The sequence below is a fragment of the Talpa occidentalis genome, unplaced genomic scaffold, assembly GCF_014898055.3.
Source record: "Talpa occidentalis isolate TD23 unplaced genomic scaffold, MPIMG_talOcc4v2.1 talOcc4.16, whole genome shotgun sequence".
NCBI classification, from domain to species: Eukaryota; Metazoa; Chordata; class Mammalia; order Eulipotyphla; family Talpidae; genus Talpa; species Talpa occidentalis.
Window position 1 is genome coordinate 9,318,149 of NW_023601653.1, and position 16,837 is coordinate 9,334,985.

The window sequence follows — 16,837 nt, forward strand, 5'->3', positions numbered from 1 at the left end:
GATGTGGAAGAATTACATTCAGACATCTACTGCATATAGTCTAATTTGTTGCCATTTTAAACAACACATTAAGAAAAACACAACGAGGAGAGTAAATCTGCTAACAAAATCCTCATCTTGTTGGGGTCCTGCCCCTTTCAATCCTCCAGCAATCAAAAAAGATAAACACATGCAGTTTGCAGCAACATGGATGGCGCTGGAAGGGATCATGCTCAGCGAAATAAGCCAGAAAGAAAAAGAAAAATACCGGATGGTCTCACTCATAGCAGGAATCTAGAAAACCTAAGAGACCAGGAAAAAGACTAATCAATACAAAGTAAAAATCAAAATCAACAAGCATCTATAAACCAGAGACACACTATGGGGCGGGGGGAGTAGAGGGGACGGAATAGGGTCAAAATAAGGGGGGGGGTGGGAATTGTATGGGGAATATAACCAAAATGAAAATGCATACATTGTGCAAAGATGAAAAAAGATGTAAGAATTACATAAAATAAAATATTAAAAAAAAAAATCCTCCAGCCAAACTGGAGCCACACCAAAAGCTGCCTAAAGGGGGAGCTCCTGCACACATGCTCTGCTCAGGCAGGGCTCCAGATGTCTTTTCTCAAGAGCTCCTTACACCTGTTCAGCTTCCAACCTCTCAGTCTTCCTATATTTCTCTTTGTTCAAGTGGAAGCTTTGCTTACTTAAATCTGATTCTATGCACCGGTCTCACGCCTTCCACCTTTCTGTATCCTCCAGGCTTGGCCTCTGTGGTTCGATTGCTGCACTGGACTTACCCCAGTGCTCCCAGTAGAATTCAGGCCCGTGCAATGGACCAACCACTAATCACCTTCCTCTTGTGAAATAGCCAAGCTGCAAGTCAAAGCAAAGTACACATTCTCACCAAGCTGAGTGTTCACTGCAATGTGCAAATCACCAGAATGCGCAACCATGGAATTTACTAACTATGCTTATTCATCTTAGATGTTCCCTTCTATAATACCCAGGACAGGGAGTAGGTGTTAAATAAATGTTTGCCAAGTGAAATTGGTAGCTGTTTCTAAAAGTGCAGGCTCTGGAGTCAGACAGCTGTGGGTTTTAATCCTGGTGCTGCCAATGAACCGGGTCACTGACCACATCTCAGCGGGTCCCATGGTCCATGAGCCCCAGGTTCCAATTTAGAAATGGGGTAATATGTACACTGCTGGCTTGTCTGGCACACAGAAAGTGCTCAGTAAATGACAGCCGTTTTAAACAGTGAAAACTTGCATCTTAAATAGGAAGTGGGCTGGTTCTGGAAGCCCCAAGGAAGAGAAAGAGGACCACCCTGGCAGCTCCAGGGTGCAGATATCAGCTCCACATAAGTAAGACCTCAGAGGGTCTTGGCTCTCTGAAACTGGGGTAGGGAGGAAGCCTCCAGGCCCGGGGTCTTGGTTGGAGACTCCCTTGGGAAGGGCACTAGTAAGGAAATCCACCAAACACCCAGTGGGTGGTTTGACTAAGTGGCTTCTGGATCCCTCCCCATCCTAGGAATCCAACACTCTAATTTCACTAATTGGTCATTTTATATAGTCTTTTTAGGATTGGACAATTGCATCTTTTTCATAATAATTTCCTGATTTAGTTTTTTTCTCCAATCCATTTACATTGTCACCAGGACGAATGTGCTAACATGTAGTTGTGGTCATCTGAGAAATGCGTAAAGTCTTTGGGCCGATCATTTATTAACTAGTCCTGACCCATGTGGTCACTCATGTGCCCCCTCCAGCCCATCCAGCACACCAATGTGCTCCAGCCATACCCAGTGGCCACTCGTTTCTGGAACACATGAGCTTGCGCTTATCTCACTGCCTGTGCTCCTGCTGCTGTGTCCTCTCTCTATCCATCCTCTGTCTTTCCCCTCTCTCCATCCAGATAATTCCTACTTATCTTTTAAGATACCGATCAAATGTCACCTCCTCTGGGAAGTAGGCCTCAAGATCCCCTCAAACCCACAACATGGTCACTTGTGCCCTCTCCCTCCTTATCATTTGTTTACATAATTCCCGAATACCATAATTACCCTATTATTGTCACAATGCATGTCTGATCATTACCCAAGAACTATGGAGACATGAATTCTCATCTTTGTATCCCCAAACTTGCACATACAGCACTTGCTGCTCCTCAAGATAATGTTTGATTTTAATATTCTGGTTTGTTTTGTCCCCTCCTCTCCAAACACATGTGTTCCTGGGTATGGCTGGAGCACAATGGTGCTGGACAGGCTGGAGTGGACACATGAAAGCATGACCACATGGGTTAGGATCAGTTCATAAATGACTGTTGGCTTCACATAGGCAGGAACTTACCCTGCGCTCTGCTGTAACTCCAGCACTTAGTATGGGGCTTATGGGACTTAGGTCCTCAATCAACACTTTCTGAGTGAATGAAAAAACGTTAAGTGACTCAAGGAAGAGACTGAATCCTGTGAATGTGCCTCGCCTAAATTCTGGTGGGTTTTCTATTTTATTCTGCGAGCCAGTGATGGATCACTGGCCTGGTTTGACAGAGACTAAGTAAGATGACAAAAATAGCTGAATGTGGTTTATTTTTAGTTGTACGAAGGGTAGGAATTCCACATAATTAAGACTCAATGAGAATCAGGCTTGGGTAAAAACTATGTTAAAAGTCACTTCCAGGACTCAGGCCAAGGGCCCAGAATAAATCCCAGTGACCTTCAAAGCCTTCAGATCCTGGGAAAGTCAGAAATGAAAGAGAGACAATGGCCTGCCTTAGGATCCTGTTCCTCTGGAGTTTAGATATTCCTGGTATCCAATATGCCCATGGCAATGAAACCTGTATGTGTGTGTGAGGGACTGGCGAAGTGTCACTGGCAAAAAGGCTTTTCGAACAACCTGCAAATCTGCATCAGTTCCACAACAGCAAACACACACATGTACAGGTTTTAAATTGCTAAATGAGGCTGTTCATAGTGCTTTTCCATTTGCAGTTAATAAAGGCAGACTGGGAGACTGCAAGGTTCAAAAGTTGTATGCAATATCACTAAGTTGAGACCCAATTCAGTTCAGTTTGATAAAACCCTATTTAGGTCAGTTCAATTCAACTCAACTCAAATAATTCAATTTAACAAACACTGACTGGGTTTCTTATCGCATATGGAAGAGGAACCAAACCTCTCTGCACACCTCACAGGCTCTGCAACATCTGACCCTGCTCACTCCAGACATTTCCCATCATTCTCCCTGCGCACTCATCCTGGTCTGGCCTCACTGGTCTCCTTGCTGTTCCACGCATGTGCCAAAAATACTCCTGTTCCAGGACCTTTGCACTTGCTCTTCTACCTGCCTGGCAGGATCTTTTCTCAGGTACAAGCTTACTGCCTGATTTCCTTTAGATCCTCGCACACAGATGCTACCTCCTTAGAGAAACCTTCCCTGAAGACACTTGCTACCACAGCACCTGTGGCCACTTACACCTGGTTTGAGTACCTGTTTTTATTTTTCTTGTCTGCATCTGATATTTTACTATTTATGCATTTGTTACCTATCTGTCTCCTCTAGTGGAATATAAGTTCCATGATGCCAGGTATTTTGCCTGGCATATGGTATTGATAGATGCCTATAAATATTTGTTGAGTGGATGAATGAATAATGCTTATTATGTACCAACTTGTACATTTGGCGATACTGGAAAGGTCCCAGCCTCCGACAGACTTCAGCTCTGATGTGAAATATACAAGAAAGGAAGCGATCTGAAAAGCCGTGTGTTAGAGGAATGCCAAAGTCTAAAAGGAGAATGAATCAAAATCAGCCGGAGTCACAGGGCATGGGAATGTGTTGGGAAATACCACTTTGAACCTGGAAAGGGGAGAGAGGAGGGCTCAGAAAAAGAATCCAGGAGGGAATTCAGATGAGGAAATGCAGAACAATTTGGGGGACTACGTGGACTGGAGCAGCTGGTGGGAGTCAATGCAGAAGATGAGCCAGGGAGAGAGCAGGTGCATGTGTAGGGGATCATTTATAGGACAGGCCAATCCCCTAACTTGTTCCCTGCTCACTGACTCCTTGGAGCTGGGGGTTGGTGCTGAGTTTTGTGGAGGGCACAAGGATTTAAAACCTGGACCCTGATATTCAGTTGAGCCAGGGCATGTAGTGTGGCCATATGCCCCCGATTCTTGTGTGGGCAGCCCCAGTTGCAATAAATCTGTTTGTCCTTAATTATCCTTGGACACTTGTTCAACCCTGACTTGTGACTGTCAGAGTGAGCATTAAGCGGCCATTATGAAGGAAGTACAGATAAGCACCATGCAAGGCTGGCCATGAAAAGTCCCCATGAGATGCTCCTATAAGGTGCTCGGGGGTCTGAGGAGACAGTGCCTCTAGGGAAAGATTTGGAGGCAAGGGAGACTGCAGTGTTATCAACAAGCTGGTTCTTGGTTCTGCCTATTTAACAGGTTTCCTTTTTCATTTGCAGAATATTCTTTCCACACCCTGCTGCTGCTACCATAGGGAGTGGCTGTGTGAGGGCGATTCTGTATAGTAACTAGCAGAGAACAGGAGCCTAAAGGTTGCTAGAGGGGCTTGCAACAGCCTTGGAATTTGAACTATTGAGGGGAAACAGAAGCTTGGGGAAATATCCACCACCTTTACCAGCAATTGAGCCTCAATTCTTGAATAGGCCTACACCGACTATTTGAATCTTGACAGAATTCCTCATATAGATTTGAGAGACCCAAGGAAGCTTCATGGCAATTATATATGCCAAACAACACATTCTGGAATTTGGATGGCACACACAATAGCCAAGCAAGCAAGCAACTCCTGGGATTGTGGCGACTCGATCTACAGACGTGGCCAAGCACAGATCCAATGAACCTCTACACCAGACAGCTCAACACCCATTTCTTGATGGTGCTGGAAGGCTCCTCTCCACGTAGAAGCAGCATAGGAAGGAGGGGGGAGATTTCCAGGGACCTGGAGAGCAGACTTCTGGTTTCAATTTGGCTGCTCATGGCACAATTTTGGACAAAAATCACGCCTTCTCTGGAGTCAGTCTTGTAAACTGTGAAAAGCAACCCTGGCTGGTCTCACCTCCAAAATCTGGGGTGACTGCTTGTGGGGGTGTGGTGGGGGGTGGACCCTGGAAACTAGCAACTGCTCACTAGAGAGATTTTGGTCATGACAGTGGCCAGAGGTCTTGCAGGCCAGCTGGGTGCCAGTCCTGGGGGGACCGGCACAGGTTGGGCAGGGTGGGCTTGCCTGCCTTTTGCTCCCTGCCTTCTGCAATTTCTCCATCACACAGACCATCAGGAGCATCATGAATGAACCCCCAGTTGCTCTCCTCCAAGCAGATAGTCTTTTTGATGTTTTTGTCATGCTTCTCTGGGTAGTTTTATGAGAACAATCACAAGTTGGAAACAACCCAAAAGACCAACAACCTGGGAACTGTTAGGCAAATGATGGTGCATTCATAAGATGGAATATTTTGCAGTCATTAAAAATGATGTTTATGTATGTTCTGTTGCAGGACCGAGAAAATGCTATGGCATACTATTAAGTGAAATTAAAAAAGCTATAAAATTATATATACACAGTACCAGGATTTTTTAAAAATCTCATTCTTTGTAATAAATGAAGGCTAGAAAATACACTAAATAATCCTTTTGGTACTTCTCAAGGGCACAATTGTAGATAATTTTAATTTTCTTATATTTTTCTGCATTTGCCAGAATTTAAAAAAGAGCATGTAGGGTTTTTGAGTAAAAAAAACTATGATAATATAAAAATTTGAATTTATAGCACCTTTTACTGTAGTTGCAAAAACATGCAGTCCAGGAGGAGAGCAGAACGGAAGGAGAATGTGATAAAATCAGTAAAAAGGGAGGGAGCTGTGGTCTGGGCAAGCTGTAGACATGCAGAGGCTTTCTCTAGGAAGTCAGATATTGAAGAATATAAAATAAACTCAGGTGCTGTGTGTCCTGGGCCAGGGCCCAGATCTGCTGCCTGGGATACTTCTCATAACATGTGAAACCCAGCCATGTGCCAGCAGCGGTCAATATCACTATTTCCGAAATGATTAAAAAAAATAAAAGCAGAAACTTGGCACAGGAGACAATGGTTTGAAAGCAGGCTGGGCTCTGACAGTGGTCCCAGGCTGGGCCAGCCCTCAGTTTGCACTGGGTAGCTTCAAGGGCTAATTTTCACTAATGTTCTTTTCAGAAAATGAATGTTCAGAGCATTCATACACAGTGCCCGAGGCCCCAGATACAGGGCATGCAAAGGGCTGCCAGTTTCAGGCGAATGAAAAAGAACCAAAAAATCCAAGCAGCTGAATGTAACTTCCCTATGAAACATCAGGCAAAGGGACCAAGCCAGCTGGTGACATCTGTCTCTGAGGGAAAGAGAGAACGGCACTTGATCAAACCTTGGGCCTGTTCTCTCTCTCTCTGGGGTTCCTGCAGGAACCTTCTCACTGGTCCTTACTCCAACCTCCCTGCTGTCATCCACGCTGCCAGGTCCTGGCTGGCGGCCAGAGAGCGAAAGAAATGATCAAAGCTCAAAGTCTGGCCCCAGAGACAGACAAAGAAGCAAATGACATCATAGCAGCGACTGGGGCCCCACAGGGGGCTGTCAAGAGGATGCAGGCTGTGGAATCACAGCGCTTGGGCCCAGTCATTCACTAGCTTAACTCTGTGGCCCTGAGCAAGTCCTCTAAGTCTCACGCTCCTGTTCTGCAAAACAGGTAGAATGACAGTTTCTCAGAAGGTGATTTTGAGCTTACATGGGGCAATCTGGGGAAGTACCCGTCACAGGGCCTGGGGCATGTTGGCATTCAAGGGTTGTTGTAATTATTCGCAGAGGGCCCCATGGAGAAGGGAGGAGGCCTCTCCTGCTGGGGGCAAGGCTGAGGCAGCAAAGACCTCACAGCAGAGATGAGGATGCAGCTGAGTCTTGAAGGACAATTGGGGATCTGAATTTTGATTATACCTATCCCTATATCTGAAACTTCAATCCTACCCCCACCAACAGCACCTGTTGGACAGCATTTTCTCCCACATTTCCAACTCAGCGATGGTATTGTAAATACTGGTTAGGCCCTGGCATCTTCAAGGCCCATAATCTTGATGTAGACAGTCTCCTGTGGGGTCAGATACCTAGAGCAATTGCTGGAAAGCAGGGACATAGAGTGGAGAGTGGAGGCAGTGGCTCTTTACCAACCTAGAGAGAAGCGTTTCAGCTTTTAAATAACTGCACCTCTGCCAACCAGTTGAAGGTAAGCCTGGCCTCACTCTAGTCCAACTCAGCTGGTGGACAGGGTCTGGCTCCCCATGTATCTTGAGATATCTGCCCTTGGAGATTTCACCAGCAGTTCCTTCCATCTGGAATGCCCCACCTTCTCCATCTTCCAAAGTCTGACACAAAACCCTACCCTGATCCCCTCTGGCAGTTTATCTGCACCCCTATCAGACATTTTGCACTTTCTTTCCTTGATGTCAATGAGCTACACAGCTTGGGAGCTATGGGGTTCCCTGCCCTGCCACCTCACCACCCCAACACAGGACCACTTCTGATACCTGCGACCTTGGGCAGGTTACTTATCCTCACTGCTGCCTCACTGTCCCTATCTATAATATGGGGGTGTCAGGACTATGCCTGCCTCCTGAGATTATCATGAGGGATCCATAAGTGAGTTCATGTGAAATACTGATAACGGTGCCGGGCACAGACAGGAATTCGAGAATCCCTAACTCTTTTGATCATCATGCTTAGAACGGACACTCAGTGCTTGTTCACCAAGTAAATGAATAAAGAATCAACAGCTAACAGAAAGTTCAAAATAAAATAAATAACCAAAACGTTTTAAAAATAAAACAAACAGCTCAAGTAGCACTGAGGTGAAGATTCCAGCAGCAGGGTGTATGTTGTCACCACGGCAATCTGTCCTTGGGGGGTAAATAGGTCTCTTAAAGGTTTTTAACTGTTGTCTAATCAGATGAAGTGACTGGATGATGATGATCCCATTTATATTAGTAATATTTATAGAAGCCCCATTCAAAGGAAATACTAGAAGGAAAAAGAGGTGGAAGGAGAATTTTAAAGCAAGAATGTTCCTGGGTGGAGATTTCCAGGCCTTTAACCTGGAATCCTGTGTCCTCTCCCTCATGCTAGGCATCATCCCTATCCCCAGGACATGGTACAAGGTAGAGAATGGGGGACCTGGACTCCTGCCTTTGCCTTGCTGTGTTACCTGGACAAGCTACACAATCTCTCTGAGCCTGAAGTTGCTCATCAGAAGATAGAAGCAGCAATAGTGGAAGATGGTGCTAATACACCCATAAGATCCCTGTGTGGGGCCTCCTGGGTGGCACAGGGGATGAAGTCTCAGAGCTATCAAGCTATCGCCAGCCACTGCAGCATGAGTTCAATCCCCGGCCAAGGAGCTGACCCGCATGGTGTAGCAGATCTCTCCTGTCTTGCCCGTTGCTCCCCTCAGCAGTGTATTTCAGTAGATCTGCCTGTTCTGCTCTCCACTGTCTCTGGTGAATCCTCTTACTCCTTGCACCTCTGGCCTACCCCCAGTTCTTGTATGCACAAATGGGTAAAATAAATCTTAAAAAAAAAACTTTGCAAGGACGCAACGAGCTGATGCACTTAGAAAAGAGCCTACTATGTCATAACAACAATCTCGGTGCTGGTGAAGATGATTGCTTCAAAGAACTCAGCTGTCAGGTGATCAAAACACAGGAACATGAAATACACTCTGGCAGGTGAGCATTTCCCTGGTCTCTACAGTTACTCTTTACCTTGTCCCCCTGGCAGTGCTACATTTCATGGGCAATTTTGCTAAAAGGGGGATGCCACCTGCATTGAACTCAAAGGAAGTTTCTGTAATGATGCAAGTGTCCTTTATTTGCGTTGTCCCAAACAGGCATCATTAGCCACATGTAGCTATGGAGCCTTTGGAATGACACTAGTGGTGGTGAGGAATGGAAGCTTTAGTTTTATTTAATTTTAATTCTTTTAAATTGAAGCAGCTTCACGTGGCTTGTGGTTACCGCTTCAGACAGTGCAGAGCTATTTCCTTCGTGTTTGCGTCACAAAGGTAAGGTTTTCTTTCCTTTTCCCATAACATCAAAAGCTGGTGTTAAAGCAAGGCAAACTGCTAGAGCAGCCAGTTAACTGAGGCTCAGAAAAGACCTGGGTTTTGAAATGAGCAAGTGCAGTATATGCCTTTGAGCGGTTTTTTATTTTTAAAGACATTTATTTATACAAGATCCAGGGTACAGGCCAGATGCAAGGGAGGGTGAGAGGATTCACCAGAGACAGAGCAGGGAACAGAACAGGAAGACAGACTGAAATACACTGCTGAGGGGAGCAGCGGGTGAGGCAGAAGAGGTCTGCCTCACCATGTGGGTATCTCACCGACTGGCTGGGATTGAACCCGTACCGCAGAGGCTGCAGACAGCTTCACAGTGCTGTGCTCAAGGGAGGCCCCATTTGAGCAGTTTAACTCTGCCTGTTGGGAGAGAGAGCTGCCCTTCAACTTGAACCCCTCAGCTTGTCACCTGTGGTCAAGAGCAATCTCTCCCCCTTGGCTGGGAAAAAACTCCTGGGTGACACCAAGCTATTTGACAAGCCCTGGAGGCTGGAGGTGTTTAACAGCTGGTGAGGTTTCCCATATGCCCTCATGCCTTTCCCCGGCAGACACCTGTCAAATCTGGCCTCACCTTTCTCTGGCACCCTTGTCACTAATTTGCTATCCCTGAGCCATGCTGCAGGAGCTGGCCACCTCGTTAGGCTGCAGATGACCATATATTTGAATGCCCAGCATCTTCCCTTGGCCGCTACTGCTCCAAAGTCTGAGAGTCCTGCCTGATGGCCGCAGCTGACCCCAGAATACATTCCTTTTGCAGAGAGGTTCACCTGTCATGAGGCAAGGGGTGTACAGACCCTGCAAGGCTCAAGGCAACCCCCCAAGCTGAGGGAGCATTTATCGGGCACCTCTTATGTGCTGAGCTTTCCCAGAGAGACAATAATCCTCATGCAGAACTTATTTCTTGCATATATGTGACTTAAAAATGTGAGTTAGAGTAGGTTGGGGAAATAAATTACAAATTAATTTGTAATTTATTTATAAATAAATTACAAACCTACTAATCTACAATATGTAGTTATTCACGGTGTGGTCCCAGGACCTGCAGCATCAGCCTCACCTGGGAGCTTGTTAGAAATGAAGACTCTCAGTTCCCACCCCAGACCTGATGAATAGAATCTACATTTTAGTAAGATCTTCGGTGGTTCCAATGCATGGAGAGGTACAATACATTCAGGTAATAAGCACCATGACAGTGAGAATGATAATGGACGTCGTCTATAAAGAGTCTAATGTGTGCTAGGTCTTAAGTGCTGTGTATGTATAGATTGATATATATATATACACATCTATCAATACTGATATATATATATATATATCATACTACACACACACATTATACACACACACACACACACAAGCATCATAATGGCCTCTGACATGAGTCCATGATTATCTCCCATTTTTATAAATAAGGAATTGGGGGTTCAGTATGGTTAAGTAACCCATTGAAGGCCACACAGCTAATAAATGTTAGAACCAAGATATTAACTCAGGCATTTGGCTCTGGAGTGAAAAATACCTAGAGATATAATTAATGTACTATGACGGTCTTAGCACTACCTTAAAAGCTTCTAAATAGTATTTTCCTACTGAGTAGCAATTAAAGACTTAATTGAATCATCTCATCTGTAGATGAAGGCATTCCTACCTCACACGGTTGATGTTAAGAATTAAACTAAACTCGGTAAGTCTTCACTCAGTACACGGCACACAGTAGGTGTTCATCAAGTGCTCATTATGCTCCTTTAGGAATCCTTGTGCCTCTGTGGAGGGAGAGCTCAGGTGACAGACATGGGGCTGGTCTCTTCACCTGCTTCCTCAGAATCACCAGTGCTGTCTACTGCCCAGATAACACTTAGGTGAAGACACCCTTGGATGGTTGTAGGAACCTGCTGGTTTATGAACCTCAATATCTCTTATAACAACTCCATAGATACAGCTTCCAAGTCCTGTTCCAAGTATAGCTTCCATGTCCTGTTTGGGACATGGTCCATTACAAGAGTCAATGAATATAGGGAAACCCAAAACTCTGGATCTTTATGAAGTATTTATGGTACTACCAGGCCAGAAGGAATCTAGCAATCTAGGGTTATTTATTTTTTTTTTACCATAAACAATGTTGTTTAGTAACACAGTTTATACTGCAATTTTTATCAATTTTCTATGGGGAACAGACTTAAATAATAACTCAGGGCCAAATCCCCATTTGATAACACTCTGCCTCAACTGGGTCTCCCAGAATTTTTCTCTCTACTGTAAGTAGTCCTTAATAGTTTCAAATTTTGCAACTAAGATTACTCCTAGTAGTGCTGACTATATCAAAGATTCCTCCACTCAAATGGGAAGATAAGGAGGAGTAAGAACTAACATGCTGGAAATTTTGCATGTTTGCTAAGTCTGCATTATTAACTCTGTTTCTTCAAGTGTAAATTCTTTCATTCTTAAGATTGTTTTGTTTTTCCCATTAGTTTTCCTCAAACAGTTGGCAATTGATAATTGGACCTTATTGTTTGTGATTTAGATTCCCCTGATAGTCTGTTACATCTATTTGTACAGCTCTGCTTGCACAAAGGACTAGAGATGCCACTACCTACATATAAATTCTGTTTTTCTCAGTAAGACTGGGGGAGAGTAGGCTATCTAATTGTCTAGTCTTCTGGGTGAAGCCAATCACTGCTACTCTCTGACCTTCACATCTACCTCAGGCAACAAAATACTCCTATTTATCCAACTATTTTTTCACTGGATGGTAATAAATTACTGAAATCATCTATGGCCAAACACATCTAGAATCACTGATAGTTCCAGTAATGATATAGGGGAGGAAAATGTTGTTATAGACTTAAGATGATTTCATTTTAAAAGAGCTGCCTCATATAATTCCTTCTATCTACATAAAAGTGTTTACACTTATCATTACCATTTGGAAAATGAACATTGGTAAATAATCATTAATCTTATTCAATTTATCTGAGTTTTTAAAAAATAAAAATCTAAAGGTACATGAAAGATTTCAGAAGCACAAAAAATTCTCCCCAAAGTTCTGGGAAAACTTAAACTATAGAAATTCCACACTGGCACTGAGCTTCTCCCAAATCCCACAATGAAAAATGAAACTGTCCAAAACAAACGTAGCAACTCTAAAGTTGTGCCCACATAAAAGAGTAATATGGTGCATGCAGGCTTGCTTCCAAGCACGTCAGCCAAGAAAGTCTCTTTTGATATGAAACACTCTATATTTCAGTTGACAACTATTTCCCAGGCTTTCTGCTGGGTACAGACTAAAGCAAATAATATTCCACCCCTATCCTTGATGAGCTTAGTCAAGTGGGAAACCATATAAGCACCATGGTCCTACATGACTTTGCCAGAATAGAGCTGAAGATTCAAGGAAGTGTTGTCTGATTTGGAGATGGGGGAAGATAGGAGAAGATAGAGAGAGAGAGAGACATCTCCAATTTAGACTCCTATGTCCCACTAGAAATTTCTTGTTTGGAGGTTTTGGTATGGGGTTGTAAACACTTGACTGAAACAGAGTCCCTCTCTCCTCTGAAGCCTTCCCATGTGTCTTTTCAGATGCTAGACAACCAGTGTCTGTTCCATCAGGGAATAGGGAGAAGTAGCTTTCTATTTAGAAGGAATCACACACAGGTTTCTGTAGGGGTGATGAAAATAGTATTTTAGAGTCACCCTCCAAAGATAAGCTACTTTTGGGGGTAGAGGGTAGAAGCTCCCTTTGTGCCAAGTTGGCACTGGATGTTTTAACTCCAATATTAATTCATTGCTCACACAACCCCCCACAAGTCTGGTCTTGTTTTCATTGTGCAGTCGAGGAGAAGAGGTTCAAAAAGGTGAAATGACTTGCTGAAGGTCTCAGGCATACAGAAATAGAAGTGGGACCCAAATCAAAGGTCAAGCTGACTCCCAAATCCATATTCTTTCCTGAGGACCAAACAGAAGTAAAAAATGACAAGGTCTACTTTGTGTTTAGTGCTGATTCCTGAAAATTCAACCAAGGAGGAGTAGAAAGAAGAAGGCAAATGATGCCAACAAATTTTGGGACATTTTCTTTTTGCTCTTCCTTACAGCTCTTGCCTCTTAAAATCTGGAATGCTAGATGGTTTCCCTAGATGTACAGTCACTCCAATTCCATGTGAATCCTGAAATAGATTCCAGAAGGGAAGATGGAAACCGTACAATAGAAGATGTAACAGAGGGTCAAGCAACTGTGTTGAGCGGGAGCAAGGAATATAACATGTGATGAGACTGATATTTTAGAAGTTTCAATCTGGTGACCATGAGGAGTATGGAGCTTGTCAGAGGATATTAAGTTTCATATCCAGGGAGACCATTTAAAAATTTATTTATTTATTTATGCATGTAAGAACTGAGGTGTAAGCCAGAGGTGTGGGGTGCGGGGGATGAGAGAATTCACCAGAGACAGAGCAGAGAGCAGAACAGGCAGATGTGCTACTGAAATACACTGCTGAGGGGGTGAGACAGGAGAGGTCTGCTGCACTGTGTGGGTCAGCTTCCTAGCCGGGGATCGAACTCATGCCACTCATGACACAGTGACTGGAGATACCTTGATAGCGCTGAGACTTTAACCCCTGCACCACCAGGGAGGCCCAGGGAGACCATTTAGAAATCTACGCAGTAGTGGAAGAAAGTAGTGGTAGCAACTATGTGGAGAGAAATGAATAGAGAAATGAGAGATGTCACAGAAATAGCGTCAATAAGACCATTGACGAGGTGGCTGCTGGAGGGAGCCAGTTTTTTGACTGGGGTGACCAGGTTGATAGTGACACCATTCTTAGAGACTGGGAGGAAAAAGGATGGTTTTAGTTTTGAGGTAGTGTTGACCACCCCAGAGAGAATTGTTCCTTAACTGACTGGCTCAATGGATTTGTTCATTCTTCCACTCTACAAATATTTGTTGACTTCTCACCCTGCTCCAGTTATTGAGATTAGCACTAGGTGTGGCATGAAAACCTAAACAGATGTCTTCTTGGCCATCGTGAAATTTACAGTCTGTAAACACAGAAATGCACCCACAATTATAAATAGCTGCAAGTGTTAGGCAGAAAAGACTAAGGTGCTATGAGCACAAGAGTCAGTCTCAGAAAAGAGTGTGAGACTTGACAGTGGAAACCGGAAGGCTGAATGTGAGAAGAAGGTTCTGGAACTCAGAGAAGGCAACATCTAGCTGGAAATGGGTGGGGTGAGGGGTGGGGCGGTATCCATCTGCATAGAGATGGGAAAGGAAGACCAGGCAAGGAGATGACTCAGAGAAACTGACTTGTTCACATTGTCATGTGGGGGGGGGGGGAGCAGAAGAACCAGACACCCCTCAGCCTGAGGCCAATGGCTTCATTCTCTTAAATCTCCAGAGTCACTCTCAGAGAAAGCTAAGTTTTGATGTATCTGGCTGAGGTTATTTTTTGCCCAGGGACGCATATTTTGCCACGTCTTCATTTTGAGCATGCTTGGCACGCCAAAATGTACCCATTGGTTTGGCCTGGGTAGTAGAGACCTGAGTAATTCCCCGATTACATCAACGCCAGACTTGATCGAAAAAAAATAGAGGCAACTTCCGTCTCTCCCATGCTCCAGTCTCTTCCTTAACCCAAAGTCGAGACATGGTTTTGTAAAGGAGTCCAACAAAGCCCCAGTGCTTCTGGGCAGAAACAGAGCAGTCATAGAACATTTCAAAACCACTTGGAATATTTAACAAGAAGAGAAAACAGCACTGGGCTCCAAAAAGGGTAGTTCGGTCCCATGCAAATACCCAAACAATAATAAAAGCATATTTATCAAGCACGTGTGCTGGGGCTGTTCAATTCATTCAGTCTTCAAACTGTCCTCTGGAGGAATTACTCTTACTTGCCTTATTTTGCAGATGAAGAAACTGAGGCATAAGAGTCAATGCACTTTCCCAAGGCCCCTCATTTTTAATTGGAAGAGACTGGATTTGAACCTGGAAGTCGGGGTCACAGAGCCCTGTGGGTCTTAACTGCTCTTTAGGTAAATCAGGATCACAACAACAGTTGGGTATGAAGGCCTGGGTGGGGGGGCAGAAGGGTAGCGAGGGACCTAATGGGGAGACCCTGTGGAGTGCTGAGCTCTGGGAACCTGGTGCTGGAGGAAGTGGGGGGCAGTGCCCCAGATAGGCTCCTCTCCTGAAGCTTTCTGAGACCCTACCTCCAGGGAAGGAAATTATCCAGAGGGACATCATCCTCAGAGAAGCTGGGGTTTTCTGCTTAGTTCAACTTAGAAGGGAACCGCTTAGTTCAGCAGTAGGTTTACAGCTGGGGAAGCCGAGGCACAGAGTAATGTTATAACTGCAGCAGAAACCAGGTCAGAGGGCGCTTCCTCTCCTAGCAAGCTCTCTCTTCCTTCTCTCCTGCTCCTGTTCCTTCCTTTCTCCTGAGGATTCCGGCCCCACTCCCTTTCCCCCAGGAGCTGGTCTCCTGCCCACACCCACTGCCCACCTCAGAGGCTTACTCCACCTGAGCAGTTGTTTATGGTTCCCGCAGGAGTCCCCAGGGCAGCCAGGAAGAAATGAAGACAAGACACACCCCGCCCAAAAGGTTGGCTTCCCCCACAGCTGCCCTCACAAGGGAGCCACCCAGAGCTGCCGACATCCTCTTTCAGACCCTGCAAACCCACTCTTCTGACCCCAGTTATTTCAAAGACCCCACCAGGTTCTCAGCTACGGCCTCGGGACATGAGGTTCCATCTGGAGGCCTCCAACAAATTTCTAAGGACTGGGGCAGCTCTGACGCCCTGCATCCCCCACCTCCCCCACTCCCATGCCAGCCTGGAGACACCCTGTTCCCACCCATGGAACTAGTCTTAGGCCATCCAAGGCGAAAGCAGGTCTCACTTACCTTTCCACTTGGAGGTTGACTTTGGAAGGCTCCACGTTGGGATTTTCCCACTCCATTTGCGGGCAGTGCATGAAATAGCAAAGGGTGTACAGGGCCTCAGGCTCCCAGTAGAGCGCCCCCTGCTTGTTGTGCAGGGGGGTGCCATTGCCGTGGTGCTTGGCATTGAGGGGCTGCAGGTGATGCATGGCTCGGGACACCAGGTCACCTGTGGACAAGAGTAAGATATTAGATCCTTCAAGTAGCCAGGAATTCAAAGTGGATGAGCTGCAAGAATCCTACAGATTATAGTCCTACAGATTATAGTCCTCATTTAACTGGGGAGGTTCCTGGGGACCTCCAGGTCTCCCCTCAAGCAGACAGGAAAGCTTCTTGTTTATGCACCATGCAACTGTCAAGGGCTTACCAGATCTGTGCTGTTTTGAGCAGAGAGGGCTACTAGTATAATTCCAGTGCTGCTCTTCTGGAACCTATAGCTCCTAACAAGGCACAGGAAACCCTGGTGGTAGTGGGGGGGGGGTCTGCTTTCCACCACCCTCGCTGCAGACACGCCCTCGCTGCAGCCAATACTGTCTCAATTGCAGTCACCAGAACGGAGTATATTTACTGTCTCTTGCCTCTGACCCCGGTGCATATGCAATTATCTTTATCCAGAACTTTCTTTCTCTTCTTTTCTCCAGGCTAATTCCTATTGATCATTCAGATATCAGCTTCTGTATTAATTTTTCCAGAAAACCATACCAGAATTTCCCCCATCACCCCTCGTGCTGTCACGCTGCCCTTTTCTAATCATAGCATTGAGAGCG

The 16,837-nt window shown here is 45.2% G+C and overlaps 1 protein-coding gene and 1 long non-coding RNA gene across 3 annotated transcripts in view; one reads left to right on the forward strand and one right to left on the reverse strand.

Moving 5' to 3' along the window:
* Positions 1–16,837, reverse strand: part of ABTB3 (ankyrin repeat and BTB domain containing 3) — a 239,971-nt gene that overhangs the window by 68,905 nt on the left and 154,229 nt on the right. The window contains exon 3 of the mRNA XM_054696080.1: positions 16,035–16,239. Within this exon, the coding sequence (XP_054552055.1) occupies positions 16,035–16,239 (205 nt within the window). The remainder of the gene's footprint in view (positions 1–16,034; positions 16,240–16,837) is intronic.
* LOC119247330 (uncharacterized) lies at positions 6,625–13,481 on the forward strand. Of its 2 annotated transcripts, none has more exons than XR_008552140.1 (3): positions 6,625–6,729; positions 9,020–9,090; positions 13,233–13,481. It is a non-coding gene; the product is annotated as an uncharacterized LOC119247330 (long non-coding RNA). The 2 variants fall into 2 exon arrangements; XR_005125712.1 differs by lacking the exon at positions 6,625–6,729 and adding an exon at positions 8,694–8,755.